General features: G+C 44.9%; 1 protein-coding gene across 1 annotated transcript in view; it reads right to left on the bottom strand.

Moving 5' to 3' along the window:
• MAML3 (mastermind like transcriptional coactivator 3) overlaps positions 1–10,067 on the bottom strand; it is a 437,625-nt gene extending 427,558 nt beyond the window's left edge. Inside the window, exon 1 of the mRNA XM_023225968.2 lies at positions 8,745–10,067. Within this exon, the coding sequence (XP_023081736.2) occupies positions 8,745–9,212 (468 nt within the window). The 5' untranslated portion in view covers positions 9,213–10,067. The remainder of the gene's footprint in view (positions 1–8,744) is intronic.
• Positions 10,068–19,426: the final 9,359 nt, after the last annotated feature.

Genomic DNA, 19,426 nt, shown 5'->3' with positions numbered 1-19,426 from the left:
TATTAGTAGAATCCCTTCCTTCTACCCACCTCTACCCCTACCTTCTAGACACCTGCAGCAGCCCTCCAGCTGTGACAACCAAAAATGTCTCCCTGCATTGCCAAATATTCCTGGGGTAGGCCCAAACCTCTACCAGTTAATAATCAATGAATTAAGGCCAGGCTCAGTGGCTCACGCCTGTAATCCCAACACTCTGGAAGGCCGAGACAGGCAGATTGCCTGAGCTCAGGAGTTCGAGACCAGCCTGGGAAACACAGCAAAAACCCATCTCTACCAAAAATACAAAAAATTTGCTGGGAGTGGTGGTGAGCACCTGTAGTCCCAGCTACTCGGGAGGCTGCGGCAGGGGAATTGCCTGAACATGGGAGGTAGATCGTGCCACTGCACTACAGCCTGGGTGACACAGTGAGACCCTGTCTCCGGAAAAAAAGCAAAACCAAAAAAAAAAAAAAGAATTAAAGGAATCCTATAGTAAATCCATTCACATAGCAGTAGTAATAATTTAAGAGAGCACGGAAATATTTCAGGAACATGATTTGTTTTCCAGGTACAAACAATAGAGCCATTAGCTCTTAAAAATATATATTTGAGTTTCAGTAAGTTCTCCAAGTTCAGAATAGGTTACTAAAAGCATGCTTTGCTTCTGTAAACTCCCAAAGCACCAACATATAGTCTGTTTATCCACACATGCTCTCACATGTCTCTGTACCCTGATATCCACTCTAGGTGATGCCTCCAAAATGCTCATCCCTTTTTGCCTCTCCTACCTTACCACTAGTTCAAGCCCTTTACTGGGTACCCAGCCTTTTAGATTCACTCTCAATCACTGAGCTACTTTCAGCATCTAACAAACAAAGAAAGAAAAATAACCAACCAGAGTGAGAATAAAGGGCACAAGCAGAGCATGTCTTTCAGAGCTGTGCAATCCTTTTGAGTCACAGTTGCAACCCAGGTTGAATCTACACAAACAGACTTAGAGCACTTCGGCCTTTTCCTTTGAAGGGATAGAAGCCCCTGTCCAGAGGTACTCTGGAGGTGGAGAAAGATGTTGGGAAAGGGAAGAAGAGATACACAGCAATGTAACCTAATAACCTCCGTTACCCATGGAAGTAAACGCTGTTAACAGTTGAGGGGTGGAGGGTCCATAAACATGAAACGATACACAACCAGATTCTACTCAACAGGATGGAGATAAAAGGAGTTAGGAAAATTCTGAAAGTTCGTAGTTAAAAACTAAGTATTTCACTTAAGTTTGCTACAGTTGTTAAGCCATTGCGAAAGGGGGATGAATGTTAGTTATTAGCATTTTAAAAGGTTCTACTTCAGCATAAAGGTTATTTCCAACCAATGGGAAGTCCAATATAATCAAAAGGTGCCTAAATTATTCGTGCGGAATCACTTTCTTTATGTCAGAGGAAGTACTACAAGCCTTTTGAGATTTGTTTTGTTTTGTTTTTTTGAGACGGGATCTCGTTCTGTCACCAGGCTGGAGTTCAGTGGCACGATCTCAGCTCACTGCAAACTCCACCACCCTGGTTCAAGCAATTCTGCCTCAGCCTCCCAAGTAGCTGGGATTATAGACATGCGCCACCACACCCAGCTAATTTTTGTACTTTTAGTAGAGATGGGGTTTCACCCTGTTGGTCAGGCTCACCTCGAACTCCTGACCTCATGATCCACCCTCTCGGCCTCCCAAAGTGCTGGGATTACAGGCGTGAGCCACTGCGCCCAGCGTTTTGTGTGTGTGTGTGTGTGTGTGTGTGTGTGTTTTCTGAGGAGTTTCACTCTTGTTGCCCAGGCTGGAGTGCAATGGCACAATCTCGGCTCACTGCAACCTCCACCTCCCATGTTCAAGCAATTCTCCTGCCTCAGCCTCTCACCTCTCAAGTAGCTGGGATTACAGGCGTGTGCCACCACGCCGACTAATTTTTGTATTTTAGTAGAGATGGGGTTTCACCATGTTGGTCAGGCTGGTCTTAAACTCCTGACCTCAACTGATTCACCCATCTCAGTCTCCCATAGTGCTGGGATTACAGGCATGAGCCACCATGCCCAGCTACCTTTTGAGATTTTTTTATTAAATTCCTCCAGGAATAGTATGCACAGCTTGCCATAGTAGTAATCTCCTGCTCCTATCCATGTGTGCATGTGACCCTCAAAGAATGCTGAATGCTGTTCTTCTCTCCCAAATGGAGAAAGAAACTCAAAAACCCCTCCACTGTTTCACAGATGGAACTGCCAAGTAGACTTTTAAAAACGTGTGCTCCTTCTCTGATCCACTGAATGGAACCCCATGATTTTTAAGTACTTACTATATAGCAGGCCCTCAACTCCATTTTCTGAGTAATTTTATCTAACCCTATTTCTTTTGTTCTTTAAAATTTCTTAGATTTAAACAATAACAAAAAAATTAAACTAAATTAATCAGTTACTGGTGACAGCTGATTTTTCAGAAGCTACATTTGCAACTCACAAAACTGAATAGTGAATTTTTGGAATCTGTAAAGCAGGCCGTATTTGTAATAAAAATTTAATTTGTGGGGGGATCCTGTAATTTTGGAGCAGTCATCTGCAAATTAACTTATTTTGCAGATACTAATGTCAAATTGGTTTGAAACAACAGGAAAGTAAAGCATATTATGTTTTCCTTAAAAATCATGGAAAGGTGATATAACACCCTTGAAGCCTGAAACTGCTGTCATTAGCACCAATGACTATATTGATTTTTAAAAATTTGGCCGGGTGCGGTGGCTCACGCCTGTAATCCCAGCACTTTGGGAGGCTGAGGCGGGTGGATCACAAGGTCAGGAGATCAACACCATCTTGGCCAACATGGTGAAACACCGTCTCTACTAAAATACAAAAAACTAGCAGGGCATGGTGGTTGGTACATGCCTGTAGTTCCATCTGCTCGGGGGAGGCTGAGGCTGGGGAATCAACTGAACACAGGAGGCAGAGTTTGCAGTGAGCCGAGATTGTACCACTTCACTCCAGCCTGACCACAGAGCAAGACTCCATCTCAAAAAAAAAAAAAAAAAAAATTGTTATCCCCTTGAATGTGGCTAGCATAATACCGAAAATCTACAGAGAATATACATTGTCAAAGTCTTGGATGCAAGAGCGTGATTTAGCATTTTAACTTCCATGAAGCACTACAGACAATGTACCAATGCTGCTGAATGAATGAATGAAATTAGAAACTCAGTCTTTATTATTTGTGCTAAGGAAGAATAAAGGCAAATCCATATTAAATCCAAAATGGTATTGTATCCGATTGTTTCATTAGTTCTGAGAGTCAGGAGCACCAAAATTAAATTTTTTCTCTTCTTATTGCTTCTTCCCACTCTTTGATAAAGGTGTTAAAGATCACTGAAAAGACCAAAAGGTTGGCAGCAGGTGGGGGAAGGAAAAAGAAAGCAAGCAGCCAGGGGATCTGAAAACTCAATAATCAGCCTTTGAATAATAGAGTGAAAAATGTAAAGCTATTTGGGAGACTTAAAAGGTACACACTATGAAAATCTTGACAGTGAGTTTTAAATATGTTTCTCTTTATAAGAGTCTGATGTCTGATTGATTGGTTTCACAGTTCTCCAAGATGGGTAATGTGGAAAAAGACAACAGAATTTCGCCTTTTAAGCTGAAGAGTATAAGACAGGACTGTTACTTAACAAACAGGGAACAGTAATCACACAAGTACTTCAAATGTATCCAAGAATTACTATGTAACATGCAAAACAGGTTCTTACACTAGATCCCTTGTCTGGCACCCTCACCAGGGTAAGTGAATGAGTGAACATGTGAGAGTGCGTGTGCGTGTGTGCACATGCGCACATGCATGCATGAGAGAGAGAAATACCTTATTCCTATCTCAACCAAATGTGCAGGAAAACCTCTTTACCAACAGTTGGCTGTTAGTCTCACAGCAATATTCAGAAAATAACTCTATATAATTCTATTTTAATGTTTAAATTCCTCATCTTTCTTCTTCCAGAGATGTCAGTAAACTATGTACCAGGACTGACCACTTTTCTCCTATCAGGTGGCAGAAAACCTGAAAAAGATTCTAAAGCTTACCCTTATAATTCTAATGAGACAGGGTAGAAAGTATCAAGCATACTAGCTTCCTGAAAACTTGGCTTTCCTTGGGAAGGAACCCAGCTTGAAGAGCATTTTGTAGATTATGATTAATAGTTAACTAACTCTACTTCTACTTTTCTGACCACTAGCTGCCCAGTACTAAAATGTACCACAACCGAAGAACATAACAGAATTAAATATGTATTGGAGCTTAAAAAAATGCTTCTTGAGAATTAAAAGAAAAAAAATACATGTGAAGGACAGAAAAAATGAAATTTCAAAAAGTTTTCCACAAACTTAAGACACAATGTGTTGGGTAATGGAAAGCTTTCTGAAAGACAGTCTATCCTGTTACCCATGCTAGGGGCAGAACAGGATAAGCTGAAGAAAAGGTTATCATAGGGAAGATGTAGAAATAGCCTGGTAACACGAGCTTGCCAAAAAAATTGATACAGAGCCAGTAATTTACCTTCAACAGGGTAAGAAACGGGAAGCCAGATTCATGTATAAGGAGATTTAGCAGTGGACTAATATGTTGACATTTCCTGAATCTATTCCAGGAATGGATGGAACATTTTGGACGGGCTATAGCTGTCTCCAATACTCAGTAATAATGCATTTATTATCAAATGCATGTTATGAATTATGTGATAAGCTCTTCAGAACAGGGGTCACATAGATTTATGCAGTCTGTAAGCTGTATATAAATTAAGCACACTCTGAAAGTTACGATGGTGCTAATACAGTGAAGAGGTCATGAAAACAATATGGGTCTTATCTAGGTCAAGTAAGACTATCAGCATTTTGAAATTTTGAAAACTGTGCACTGTCATGCTTTTTGATGTGCCTGCTCAGCTTGAAAATGAACTTGTCAATTGAAATTCACCTTAAAATTTTAACCAGGGCCTCAGTTCCAAATACAGCAAATAAACAATGCCCCCTTTTGTTACCACAAATAATTAAAAGATGTATTTTCAAATGAGGCTCTCTGACAGGTGAAGTCAATAGTTTTCACCAAGTCTTTTGAGGGGAAGAAAAAAACTTATATGTTAATAAAGTGGTGGTGGTTGGGGTGGGATCATGTGACTAATGTTCAGAACGGACCTAATACCTAGGTAGTGCAGCTTCAAACCCAGGCCTGCGCCACCTACTCTATCAACAGGGTTGGTGAGGACCCACACAGAACCCAGCCGCTTCTGCAGCAGCCTGTAGCCAAGGAAAAATTTTACCCCTCACCCACTCTGCTTTTTGTTTGCTTTTTGTTTTTCATGCCCACTCTTGTAAATGTGTAAGACAAGAAAAATCAAAAGAGGCAAAGCCCTCATTAGACTGCCTTCTTAACCCAAGCAAGGCAGAAAGATAATTAATCGCTATTTAGTACTTTGGATATACTGGTCCTTAGAAGGTAAACAATACCAATAAAACAGTAAAGAATCCTATTCATCTTTATTTTTATATCACCTATCACCTTATTATTATTTGGCTGTGGGTGATCATTGTTTTTTTTGAGGGTTTTCCAAATAGAGCGCCCAATCTGAGAACTACATTTAATTGTTCTGTGCCTCACTGGAGTACAACTATAATAAAGCAGTCAATTCAAGAAAACGAAGAGCAACGTTTTCTTTACAATCTCTATTTTTGAGATTTTACCTCATATACAGACTGCTAAAATACTCTCATTTCAGAGGCCAAGGTTACTTTTTAAACTAATTATTTTAAAAGGAAATATAACTTGTGGAGTATGTGGGGTTTTTTTTTTTTTTTTTTTTTTTTGGTACACAGAATTTACTTGCAACTCTGCTTAAGAGTTAAGGCTTACATTACATTCATTACACTCATCACACATACCAGTGAGAGATGCACGTGTAACAGCTGAAGCTAAAATACACTCCTATTCTGTACATAGCTCTGGCATTTATTAATGCATAAGTCTAATCAACAGGCTAACTCATTGTCATAAACTGATAGAAAATTTTGTTTTCAGGCAGTCAATCTTTCAAGTCTATCTGTTGCTAATTTGCTAAACTGGGATTCACTATGAAATCTACAGCTGATGTCTCTATTCAAGCAAGCATTATCTTTTTATTTTCAAAAGTAAGCTGTGGCTTGGGTTTGCTGTCTTCTTCTCAGTAAGGTCAGGAGGCTGGGCTTGCTTCCACCTGCGAGTGTATCACAACCCAGGCGCGCGCACCCGAGCCCTCCCTCCACCCATCTCCCAGGGAGGAAACCAGAGAACAGAACCCAAACACCAAAACTTTCTGGTCGCAAACGCTACTCATCTTGCCGTGTCCAGAGACCCGGCACTGGAAACGGCACTGGCTTTTGTTCCAGGGTCGCCCAGCTGGCGAGGTAAACGTCACAGCAGTCCTTGATCCCCAAAGGTTGTGAGAAATTCTGTGGCACGGGAATTTTGGAGCCTCCCGAAAGGAGCCAACTTCTCCGCAACCTATGCGCGTGGGGTGTACAAACACACGAAAAGAGGACGCGGGGTGGGCAGGAATGAAACCTTCAGTTCCTCTTAAATTCTCAGACTCAGGTTCACAAAATGAATCTCCTCCTCCGTGGACGGGCGCGAGGGGGGCTGGGGCTGGGAGAGAACTAGGTTGGAGAAGGGACTGGAGCTACAGTCGAGATGCAGGACCGGCCGCGCCTCCGGCTACAATCAGAAAAGCTACAGTGTGTCAGTGGTTTTCGGCTTCCTGTTTGTAAAGCGAGAACCTCCCCCGACTCCGGGACTGTCGTTCTTCCTCAAAACCAACCGAGACGGCCCCTTCTTCGCGCTCGGGGCAGCCTCAGCCGCAGGGGGAAGGGAGAGGAGGGGAGCGGGGGCATGGGGGGCGCGGCGGGGCGGGGACAGCCGCGATGGAGGGGGCAGGGCCACGGGGCGCAGCACCCCTCCCAGCCCGGCGGCCCCGGGGGCTGAGCTGGGCCGCGAGGCGGACAAAGCGCCTCCCGCTCCCTCCCCCATGGCCACGTTCCAAAAGGGAGGGAGAAGGCGGGCAAGAGGGGCTGGAGGAGGAGGCAGGGGAGGGGGAGGAGGAAGAGGAGGAGGGAAGGTGCTGCCGGCGGGACTGGGCAGGATCGCGCCGACCTGGGAGGGGAGGGAGGAGGGGTAGGGCGCCCTCGGAGAACTGGGAGGAGGGAAGGATTCTTGAGGCCCAAGATAAACAAATTGTTCCTCTTCACGTGCGGGGTGGGGGGAGGTGGGGAGCGAGCGCTGCGGCGTCGCCTCCCCTCCCCCAAGCCTACTCTTTGTCACCGAGCACCGGCCCGAGCGCCCGGCGAAAGCCCGCGGCAGCACTGGCACCACCCCCGGCGCCGGGGACTCACAGACCGGGAACGTGTGCGATTTCTAAACCGCACGACGGGAGAGCCGCCCCTGCCGGGCTCTGCGCCGCCGATCGCAGGGCGGTCTGCACGGGAAACGGGCGAAGGTGCGCGGCCCCGGCACGCTCAGGATTCCCGTCGCCCGGCCCACCCAGCACCCGGGCGGCGCGGTGGGGGAGGGGGCGCAGACACCCTTCCCAAGCTTCCGGCCTCCCCTCACCCAGAAAGGAAAGCAAAAGAACCGGAGAAGGGAGATAAGAGAAAGGATTCTAGCCTCCGGCTTGGGGGTGGGAACTGCCCCTTCCTCCTGGAGAAGTTAAGCCATTGGCTGCTCATCCTACCTCGAACCCGCCCACCCAGCCATTTAAGCCTCTTTTACCTCCCTGCTACCTTCCACAGCTCTGGGCTTATTAGGCAGGCCCCCAAAGTTGGTGGGCAGTGGGGCGGGGGGAGCCAAGCGGAGGACTCCGTGCAAGCAAGTTTAAAAGGAAAAAAGGAAAGAATCCCAAGCGAAGTTGTATGGTGGGGCCTCTTGGCGCAAACCTTGGGTGTTGCTTTCCCCTCCCGCCCCCTCCAGGCCGCTCCCCTCTTAACCCTCCCAGCCGCTCCACCTGCCGGGCTGGCCTCAAGTCTCGAGCAACCAGCGGAGCGCATCCGCGCCCCGCATCCGCGCGCGCTCCCTGGAGCACCCCCGCGCGCAACCACCCTCGCTCGTTTCTCACCCACTTCAAAGTTCATTCACAAAACTCTCAGACTTTCTCAGCCCAAAGTGGGTGAGCAGGGGAGAGGAGGCGAGAGGCTCTCCTTCCCCGCTTCCCCCTAGGGGTTGAGGGCCTGGTGCCCGCCCAGAATCTGCGACAGCATCAATATCTCCACGCACCCAGCGGATGTGCAGAGGGGTGGGCGTAGGGGGACGGGTCTGGGGAGAAGAGGCGGCGCGGCTAGAGGTGGGGTGGGAAGCGGCGAAGAGGAGGAGCAAGGTTTCAACTCAGGGGTTCACTCTTTCAAATCGGTATCTAAGAAAGGGAAGGGGGGAAACTTTTCCAGCACCTCACTTCGACGTTCCTCTAGGCTCCCTCCGCCCCTCGCAGTCGTGACTGGCTTCTCCCCTCTCGCCCCCTCCTCCCCAAATCTGACAACCTTGACAGATTAACAGGTAGCGGCGACGGCAGCTTTTTCCCTAAGAAAAGTTGACGTTAACCCTTCGGCTTCAGCCCACTTCACCCACCGTGCAAATCAGACCCTTGTACCCCTATGTAAGAAGCTCCACGCGCCCCCCACTACCACCACCACCACAACCCCCAACGCGCGCCGCAAGCCCGCTGCCCGTGCGCCCTCACCATGATCAGCGTGTGGTTCCTCTGCTCCGCCGAGGCAGCCTCCGCATCTTGCTGGGGTTTGCTCGGGTGCTGCTGTTTGCCGGTGCCGGCGCTCGATTTCTTGGCCCTCTGCTCCAGGGTCCGCTGGTAGAGGCTCACGGTGTCCCGGCGCTCCAGCTCCAGCTGCTCCACCTGAGCCTGCTGGTACCTGTTCTCGCAGTTGACGTGGTGCCGCCGGCAGCCCTCGATGCGCTGGCGGAGCCGCTCCACCACGGTGCTGTGCTTGGGAACGGCCGCCGAGCCGCCGCCGGGGCCCCCGGAGCCGCCGCAGCCACCGGCAGCCGGGTGATTGCTACTCGGAGCAGCGGGAGTACTATTGGGAGTATTATTCACACCGATCCCGGCCCCGCCGAGGCTGCTGTTCAGGCTACTGTTGATGCAAATACTACTGCCATTCGCGGCAGCAGCGGGGGCTGCGAAATCCCCCATCCTGCTCCCCGGGCACACTATTTTGGAAGAACTTTTTTTATCCACCCCCCTATCAGCCTCCTCCTTGGGTCCAAGGATTAAAATAGTTTAAGTGGAACGCGGGGGAGACGCAAGCACATGGATGGAAACGGCGATCCCGACGGGGCGAAAAAAAAGGGGGGGGGGGAGATTTTGGGGTGGTTTTTTGTTTCCTTTTTTTAAACTGTAAAAGCTCGAGGGGAAGAAAAGGGGGGAACGTTATCGGAATACCATCAGACACCTATCAACAAAAAGAATCACAACAAACTGAGCCAGCAGCAAATCGGGTTGCAACTCAAGGGGAGATCCGCTCCTCGCCTGCCTTCTTTTTATAATCCATTATTTTCTAATAAATTCCAGGAGATTTCCGGTGGTTGGCAAGCATTTTCTCCCTACGTACCGAAAAACACACCCCATGTACACACACAAGCATATGCCTCCAGTGCGGACACGCGCGACACACACTCACTCCACACCGCATCGGAAAACGGCAAGCTTGCTTATTGCATTTTCCTTCCACAAAAAAGTTTTGGTGTTTATGCCGCCCCGTGTTCTCAAAGTACTTTGGCTGTTCAGTTGCATTTCACAGGAACCTAGATATCGAATCCTCGGGCTGGGGGAAGTAAACACATGGACAGTCCGAGGCGACTGCAAAAGTAGATCGGTGAAGTCCTTTGCAAAACGCCGCGCGGAGAGCAGCACCTAACGCTCGGCTGGGCTGCCGCTGCCGCCGCTGCTCCTGCCACCATCACAATGATCAACTGCTCGCCGCCGCCGCCGCCGCCGCCTCCTCCTCCTCCTCTCGCTCCTCCACCTCCTCCTCCTCCTCCATGCCAGCGGAGTGATATCAGGACGCGCGAGCTCAGTAAACACGGCAGCGGCGGCGGCTGGAGGCCGTGAGACAAGCCCGCGGACACGGCGCAAAACCCGGCCCGGACTCTCACCCGGCAGGAGCGGGCGCGGCACGCACCAGCACCCGGCTCCCGCCTCCGTCGCCTCGGCGCCCCGCGCCCCTCCCACGCCCCCAACCACACTACCGCCCGGCGGAGAAGCCCAGAGCCGCCAGCAACGGGGAGAAGAAAGATTCTAGGAGATCTCAGAAATAAATCAACTTTTGACCTGTGTGTGTGCGTGAGAGCGTGTGTGAGTGTGTGTGTGTCTGTGTACGCGCGCGCGCGTGCGCGGGGACGCGCCTGGTTGGGTTTCCTTATTCCAAGGGAGGTTATCAAGCGATCCCAAGTTGTTGTTATACATTTATGCATTATATTGCAGAAATGTGCATGACCAGGCAGAAACATTGAAGCTTTACAGCAGTTGTCTGTCATCCCTATCCATATGGAAAGAAAAAGGCAAATGAATGACTTGTTTTTAAAACCCAAGTAATAAGTCTGCGCTAGTAACAGCGCTACTTATGGACACTTGTTCTAAGTCTAGGCCAGTCTGAACACACAAATACCAAATTCTAAATAAATGGAAATAGGCTTTAAAAATGTTTAATATTATTTAATTCACTGTACATAATGATTGTTGTTACTAAGTCAATTATTGTTTTACTTACCCTTGGAAAAAAATAAAGCAAGCAGGGACTTGGAGGTGAGACTAACAGTACATTTAAACAGACTGTTTTGAACACTAGGTGCTAATGACAGCAGTAATTAAGGGTCCTTCGTAAATCAAGTGGAAAGATTGCAGATTTCATGGACTAGAACTATAGAAAAAACACAGCATTTCACAGTTTGTCATGACCAAAACAAAAACAAGCAGAAATAACAGGCCTACTTTATTGCTGGATATATTTCTTTCCATTTCAATGAATTCACAATAAGTACAATTAAAATGGACCAGCAAATGCAGAAATCAATCTAAACTTTCCATTTTATTAAAGCACATTATCTTTCCTGATATTATCTGAAAACAAAAATAGCAACAACTAAGGATCAAATATTCTTGAATATGGACTTAAACCATTGCATATACATATTTTTTAAAATTCAGTTGGGGAAATTATCATTTCTGTAATAATCAGTAAACTATAAATCTTGATTGTGAGATGTTAGTTATAAGTCATTTTGTATTATTTCAGTAAATCTTAAGAATTAGTTTTTAGGGTAAAAATACACCCCAGTTTTCTAAAATAGCCAGGAATAAAAGAACTTTGGATCTTATGCATTAGTCATGAGATCTGATTTAAACCATCTTCATTTCTTGGCATTGCAGATTAGCATAGGATGCTATTTCTAAACTCATAATGTCAACAATAAGAGGCTATATTTTTCTTCAATTAATCAGGTCTATATAGTGAACAATATTTTAAATATTCACTGGATATATGGTAAAATGGGCAGTGAAATATTTAATATGGTGTGAGGCTACCTCCAAGTAGTAAAACCAACTTAAGAGAGTGTATATTTCATTGAAGTTGTCATACTTTTTCTGAAGGCTATTTAGTTAATATACAAATTTCTGTATCAAACTGCCCCTCTTCAAGTCTCAGAAAAATTAACTGGACTAGGTCTGTACCAAATGAGCCCATTCAGATTCTGAAAATATGTAGAGAATTATAAGAAATTAAAAAAAGAGGTAGCAAAGTGGCCTTTATCTTTTTCACATATTCACTAAATAATATCTCTATAACTCAGGAAACACATGGCTTCGCCACAGAGGGGAAGCTATGACTCTGCATTTGCTTTGCTCCCTCTTCACTGTAGTTTAATTCTTTTTTTTTTTTTTAAGACGGTATCTTGCTGATCTGTTGCCTACGCTGAAGTGCAGTGGCACCATCTTGGCTCACTGCAGCGTCTACCTCCCAGGTTCCAGTGATTCTCCTGGCTCAGCCTCCTGAGTAGCTGAGATTACAGGTGCACGCCACCACACCTAGCTAATTTTTGTAGTTTTCATAGAGACGGGGTTTCACCATGTTGGCCAGGCTGGTCTCGAACTCCTGACCTCAGAAGATCCACCTGCCTTGGCCTCCCAAAGTGCTGGGATTACAGGAGTGAGCCACCACGCCCGGCCACACTGTAGTTTAATTGTTATCCCTTCTCCTACTCCACTTGCCTCCATCACCCATACAAGACTGCAGCTTTATGTACAGAGGCAACAAATTTGAGGGTCTTAAGCACTGGGTCTTTAGTATTTGAGAGTTGGGTTCTCATTTTAGCTTTTAACTGTGACTCAGAATTTAATTATTCATTGAGAGTTTCTCATTCTGGGGAAAAAATGACAACAATAGCAGCACCATGTATTCCCATCAAGCTGTTTACCTCTCCTACCATGAAGGGAAATCAAAAAGACACAAGAATTTGCATCCTTCCCTTTGGGGAACCAGCAGGTGGGACAGCACACTTGTGGTTTTACCACAGAGTTCCCCAATGACAAATGGAACCCTTCTTGCACAACCATAGTATACTTTGCTGCCTGATTTTAGTGCATGAATGGGCTATAACCAAAAGAAAAACTGTTACATACGTACACAGAAACAAAGCGCACACACGGGCACCCGTCTTTTATCTCTCCAAGATGGGAGTGGCAGCCACAAGCTCCAAGCCACAGATGTGGGGAAAGAAAGAACTGGGAAGCTGTGTGACGGCCAGAGGGGCAGAATCTTTGAGAAACCAACCTTTGCAGGACTCTACTGTGACATACCAGAGATCAGAAACCCCATTCTCATTGTGCAGGAAGATTAGAAGCAAGAAGCAAGAAGCAAACAAGGCTTGCATCTTGAGCAACATATGCCAGTCACCTTGAATTAGAGATGTTAATCTACTCCAGTGACCTTAGAAGCAACAGAGACCTTTATGCTGGCTATTTCTGGATCTCATGATATGGTCCTGCAAGGTTGCCAGCTTTGTTGGTCACCATCCTAAAGAACCCTTTGAAAGTCAGACAGAAATCCAAGTTCTGGAGAAACAATTTTAGTCCCTTCTCACTGTGGAACACTGATAGCATGACCATCTTTGTCTTTTCTGTGAGCCTGCTACAAGGCAAAACTTCAGGATGAAAGTGGTAGACACAGCATCAATGCTATTGTTCTTGAATGACAAAAAAAAAATTGAGATGCCATAGCAGTGATGAGAAAGAAATGACTATGACTGCATCCCCAACTGTGATGACATCTCTCTGGATGCCAAGGAAAGAAGGGCTTGATGAATAAGTACCTACACCTACAACCTACACCAGGTTATCCTGCGGTCCTGGCTCTGAGCCAAAGTTGGCAGTTCTGAGGAGTTCAACCAGGTTCCATTTCCTTTACGCCAAGTCTGTGCCATCTTCCTATATTCACCTGATAGAGCCTAGTGTCCCAGTGACAAGAAAGAGACCTTTGTGTGGAAATTCCAGTCTATGTGCCATCTCTGCTTCCCTCTCACTATGGATCAATAGATCTGCTTTCATCAAAGAGTATCTTGTGGCTAAGGAAGAATAGGAGCCCTCTGCTGCCCACATAGGAGAAACCAAACCTTTATATCTTTCCAAAGTGGGGCCCAGGCACTCCTAAATTACCAACATCCTAAATTACTGTGCCCTCAGCTGTCTAGCAGTAGGTATCATTTCGATAATTCCATGAATATATTTATGGCCTTCTGTGTGCCACACACTGTGGTAGGCACCAAGTGAACAGCATAATAACAGTGTATAGTACACAGTCCCAACCTCAATGACGGCCAGCTAGAATCAGGGCAGTATGTGCCATAATGGATCTAATACGGAGCGTATGTAGGAACAAGCAAAAGAGTGCATGCTTGGAGGAGTTAAGACTCCATCTCCAAAAAAATCCACCAGTAGTTCCTTCTCATAGGATTGTGAGTGTGAAAGGGTGTGATGAGAAATGAAATGGAGGCTGGGGAGACAAGCAGGACCTGGATTGTTCAAGGCCATCCAGTTTAGACTATATCCTTGGGACAGTGGCTGCCATTAAAAGGATTTAAGCTGATTTACACTGTTTACTTTGGCAGTGTAATGGATGTATTATTACAGCGTTTTCAGAAGTGTGTCTGAAAAACTTTGTTCCATAAGATGCTTTACCAGAAAGGCTTCTGAGCTAAGTAAGTTTAGATGTTCTGTACTGCATCTCTCCAAAGAGTTATTACCACATTGAAGGTCACAAGAAATCTTGAAGCAAAGCATGTTTAACTTTGTTTAATCTAACATTGCCAAAATCCTGTTATGTCCCACAGAATAGAACACACTCTAGAAAGCTCTGTGGTGTAGAAGAGAGTGAAAACTGAAGGCAGTTCTAAATCCACTTAAATTTACAACCATTGCCTGGGCACGTAGCCTGAGTCAACGACCACACGGCCCTTGCCATCTGCTCTATCAGAATCACTAGTCCAGATCTCCTGGGCCTTCCTAACCTCAGCTGGGTGTGTGAATTCTGACCTTTAAATATTGAGGAAGTAGCAACACAAAGGCAAAATCCCAAAAGGGTGAATTTGACTAGCCTTTTTCAGCATTAGCGCTTTGAGTATGTTATATTAATATCTATCCCTATGTAATAAAACCTCCTTATTAAGAGAAAAGGTCGGCCTTATTTAACTGAAAATCTTGATTATGTAATATTTTTAAAGCTATAGATTTTCATTACATTTGAAGCATGCACTCTGTCTAGCCTAACAAAACTGGCCTCATGGAGCTATTTTAATGATCTCCTTTTACCTAGTGAACCAATTGTATATAGGTGACATGCCTCATGAACTAGGGGTGTTTCAAAAGTTTGCTGCCTTAAGTATTTGCTTCCTTCCCCTCCTCTCGCAAGATTCTGTGTACGTTGTTAATTCTCATTTTTTATCAAGAAGGGGTTTACTAAGTCCTAGACCATTTCATAAATTTTGAGAGGAGTATGAATTAATAGGGTTTATTTTCTTATTCATGTATTTTAGTATGTATATAATGGTTTCATGGTTATTAGGGGAAAGGTTATCTAAAGTCCATGGCAGAGAAGTTTTTTAAAAGTCTTTCGTTCTGTTTCATATATATTTCTACTCTCAAGGTTAAATAATTTAATATAATAAGGCATCTGACTTGAACAATGTCTGGCTTTCATATACGACGTTGAAGACTTCTGAAAGAAAATATTTATGAATTTTTAAATTTATTGAAGGCCCATAATCAGCTAAACTGTTAACCTTAGAAATAATTAATTCTGATGGCCAACAGTCATTGAAAACTTGCTCTATTCCAGGTTCTACTGTTAACCTCTATTTTACTGATATAGAAACTGAGGCACAGAAAATGTAAGAAATTTCCCCAAACCACACAGCTTAAAAATAGCAGAGACCAAATTGGAACCCAGCTATGGAAGAAACATGTAACCAAGTTCCTAAGGTTCCTTCTCATTTTAAGATTCTACCTTTCTGCAAAACTAAAAGTACTGTGTTTTGTCTGGGGGCGATGGCTCACGCCTGTAATCTCAGCACCTTGGGAGGCTGAGGCAGGCGGATCACTTGAGGTCAGGAGTTCCTGACCAACATGGTGCATCCCCGTCTCTACTAAAAATATAAAAATTAGCCAGTCATGGTGATGCACACCTGTAATCCCAGCTACTCGGGAGGCTGAGGCAGGAGAATCACTTGAGCCTGGGAGGTGGAGGTTGCAGTGAGCCGACATGGCGCCACTGCACTCCAACCTGGGTGACAGAATGAGACTCCATCTCAAAAAAATAAAATAAAATAAAATAACTGTGTTTTACCCAGATCTCATTTTAACAGAAGTTTGTTGCTGCAGAGGGGTTATAGCTGAGGAGTCATTTTTGTAGAAAGCTGTCTCTGGCCATGCTTCCCTCAGCCCCCATTCTGAGCTAGCCACCCTCTCAGTGCTCTGAGAATCGTGGCCATTTTTCTGTCATGGCACTTACATTATCACACTCTATTGTAACTGTTTATTTACCTGTCTGTGTCTCACTTGTGTTTTATTGGTCTTGGAACCTAACACAGGGCTGTCCATGACAGAGCTCTGTAACTGTGTGTGGGGGACAAGTAAATGAAAGAGGGAATAGTAGTACACAATTTACCAAAGTTACAGAATCAGAAAGGGACCTGTGTGTGGCCAGTGCCAGGCAATAGCCCCCAAGGAGAGCAGCACTGCACTGCCATCCTATAGAAACTGTTTAGATGTGATATAAGAAAACCATGATATGATATGATTTATATTTCAAAATGCTGTGTCTCTGGGTTTGGGGTATTCTATAAATTGACTTGGAGAGGTGCCGAGGTGGAAGAGAGGCAGAGTAGAGCCAGCCTCTTAGGTCCCCTCACCCCAGCTGCACTCTGCTGTCTGTCAGGTGGGAAAGGGGCTCACATTTGTTGCACATCACAGTCAGGTGTCGGCTACTGGCTAACATACTTTCCATATATTAACCAATGTAATACTCCCAACAACCCTAGGATGTATGGAAGCCAGAGTTGGCCCAAATATGCTTTTAACACACATAAATTAAACTGTGCCTTCTGGTTGTTAAATAAAAAAGAAAAAGAAAAAAGTATATGTATATATATAAAGCCTTAAAACTATTTTATTTTACTGTGTGTGTGTGTTTTCTTTTTTTTTTTTTTTATTTTTTTTTTTTACTTTAAGTTCTGGGATACATGTGCAGAACATGCAGGTTTGTTATACATGTGCCATGGTGGTTTGCTGCACCTATCAACCCATCATCTAGGTTTTAAGCCCCGCATGTATTAGGTATTTGTCCTAATGTTCTCCCTCCCCTTGCTTCCCACCCGCCGACAGGCCACGGTGTGTAATGTTCCCCTCCTTGTGTCCATGTGTTCTCATTGTTCAACTCCCACTTATGAGTGAGAATGTATGGTGTTTGGTTTTCTGTTCCTGTGTTAGTTTGCTGAGAATGATGGTTTCCAGCTTCATCCATGTCCCTGCAAAGGACATGAGCTCATTCTTTTTTATGGCTGCATAGTATTCCATGGTGAATATGTGCCACATTTTCTTTATCCAGTCTATCATTGATGGGCATTTGGGTTGGTTCCAAGTCTTTGCTGTTGTAAATAGTGCTGCAATAAACATACGTTTATTTTTAATTCAATGGGTCCATCTACTTCATCCATACTCAGATAAACAATGAAGAGGCTGGAAGTGGTGGCTGTAATCCCAGCACTTTGGGAGGCCAAGGTGGGAGGATCACTTGAGCCCACAAGTTTGAGACCAGATGGGGCAATATAGTGAGACCCCATCTCTAGAAATATTTTAAAAATAGCCAGGTGTGGTGGCAGGCCTGTGGTCCCAGCTATGTGTGGGGCCAAGGTGGGAGGATTGCTTGAGCCAGGGAGGTTGAGGCTGCAGTGAGCTGTGATCATGCCACTTCACTCCAGCCTGGGTGACAAGAGTGAGACCCTGTCTCAAGTAAATAAATAGATAGATAAATAAATAAATAAATAAATAAATAAATAAATAAATAAATAAATAGTGGGATGAGGGCTATATATTTTGGGGTTGCTAAGAGTCTATAGAGGAATGTGCCAAACTCTGCATACTAGATTTACTTTACCTCATGGTTGATAGGAAGTACTATGGACTAAGTTTGTGTCCCCTGCCAAAATTTATACACTGAAACCCTAATCCCTAGCATGATAGTATTTAGATGTGGGACTTGGGAGAGGTGATTTGGTCATGAGGGTGGAGCCCTCATAATGAGATTAGTGCCTTTATAACAAAAGACAGGAAAGAGGTGGCTTCCACCCCCCTCCACCCCCCACCTTCTGCCATGTGAGGGCACAGCAAGAAGCTGTCTACTTGCAAACCAGAAAGAACCCTCACCAGGAACCAAATCAGCCTAACACCTTGATACTAGACTTCCCAGCCTTCAGAACTGTATGGGATAAATTTCTGTTGTTTAAGCCATCTAGTCTCTGGTGTTTGGTTGGTTGGTTTTGATACAGGGCCTCACTTTGTTGCCCAGGCTGGACTGCAGTGGCACAATCAGAGCTCACCGCAGCTGTGACCTCCTGGGCACAAGCAATCCTCCCACCTCAGCCTCCTGAGTAGCTTGGACCACAGGTGCACACCACCACACCCAGCTAAGAGTCTATGGTATTTTTGTTATAGCAGTTCAAGCTGAGGCATAGGGATTTTAAGGTAATTACAACTATAGGCCTGAGAAAGATGTAACTCCACCATGTTATTACTCCCATTTTATTGATGAGAAAACAAAGGCTTAAAGAGTTTACATAGCTTGTATTCAAATCAGGTCCAAAGCCTCTTTCTTACCTACTACCACACTGTCTGAATTCCCATTTGTGGGGTGGTTGTTGTTGTAGGTGCCTCGTAGCCATTCTTTCTCTGCTAGTGCCATTTATTTAGCAAATATTTATTAACTATTGACAAGTCCTGTGTAGCTGCAAGGGATACATACATGAAAAGAAACATTTTCCTCCCTAAGGAAGCTTAACAATCTAGTGGTGAGAAGGAAATGTATAAAATACAATAGGCTAACAAGAGGGAAGTATAGTCAGCTCTTGATTGAGCAGAGTTTAAGGGAGGCTAGGAAAAGGTTTTGCCACAGTTGAAACAAAACTAGAAAACACAGAATTTGAAAGCAAAAAATTAACCTAAGCTTAGTGAGAATTACCCTCGATATTAACACTAAGGTTTCCCATCCTATACATGTTATTTAAACATAAAAATAAGATACAATGTTGAAGAACACAAAGCATCACTTTCATTGTCTGATAAAAAATTGCCCTGAGGTATCTATCTGTTTAATGGTTTATATTGTCTGTTCCTTAGCTGTGCCCTCCCTTTCTAACACTGGAACAAAGCCTAGGCAACATCAGTTTGTCTCTGAACAAACTGCATTCTTCACTTTTACTCCAGTAGACAGTCTAGGTCAGCAGTTTTTAAGCCGTGTTGAGCCCTAAGAATTCCCTCCAAGGGGTTTCAGGGGCTGTTGTATGGAAAGGGGGAAATGGGCTGGGTCTTGGCTCCTCTTCAACTAAATGGGCTGGGTCTTGGCTCCTCTTCAACTGAGCTGCCTTCTTTTTCAAATTGAAGCAAGATATGCTCTGAATAAAGGGTTCCACAGCTAAAAAGAGTTTGAAAATAGTTCTGTGAGTCATCTTGTTTTTGCTGGCAAACTCTTTCTTCCTCCCTGGCCCAGCCCCCACTCTCTATCATACACATACGATTGCTTCTTCCACTTCTCCTCTCAATGTCACCAAACTGTGGCTCACATTGGCTCCAAACTGGTTAAC

This window comes from Piliocolobus tephrosceles, chromosome 3, assembly GCF_002776525.5.
Source record: "Piliocolobus tephrosceles isolate RC106 chromosome 3, ASM277652v3, whole genome shotgun sequence".
Lineage (NCBI taxonomy): Eukaryota > Metazoa > Chordata > Mammalia > Primates > Cercopithecidae > Piliocolobus > Piliocolobus tephrosceles.
The sequence above is the reverse complement of the archived record's forward strand: the minus strand, read 5'-3'. Positions and strand labels throughout refer to the sequence as shown.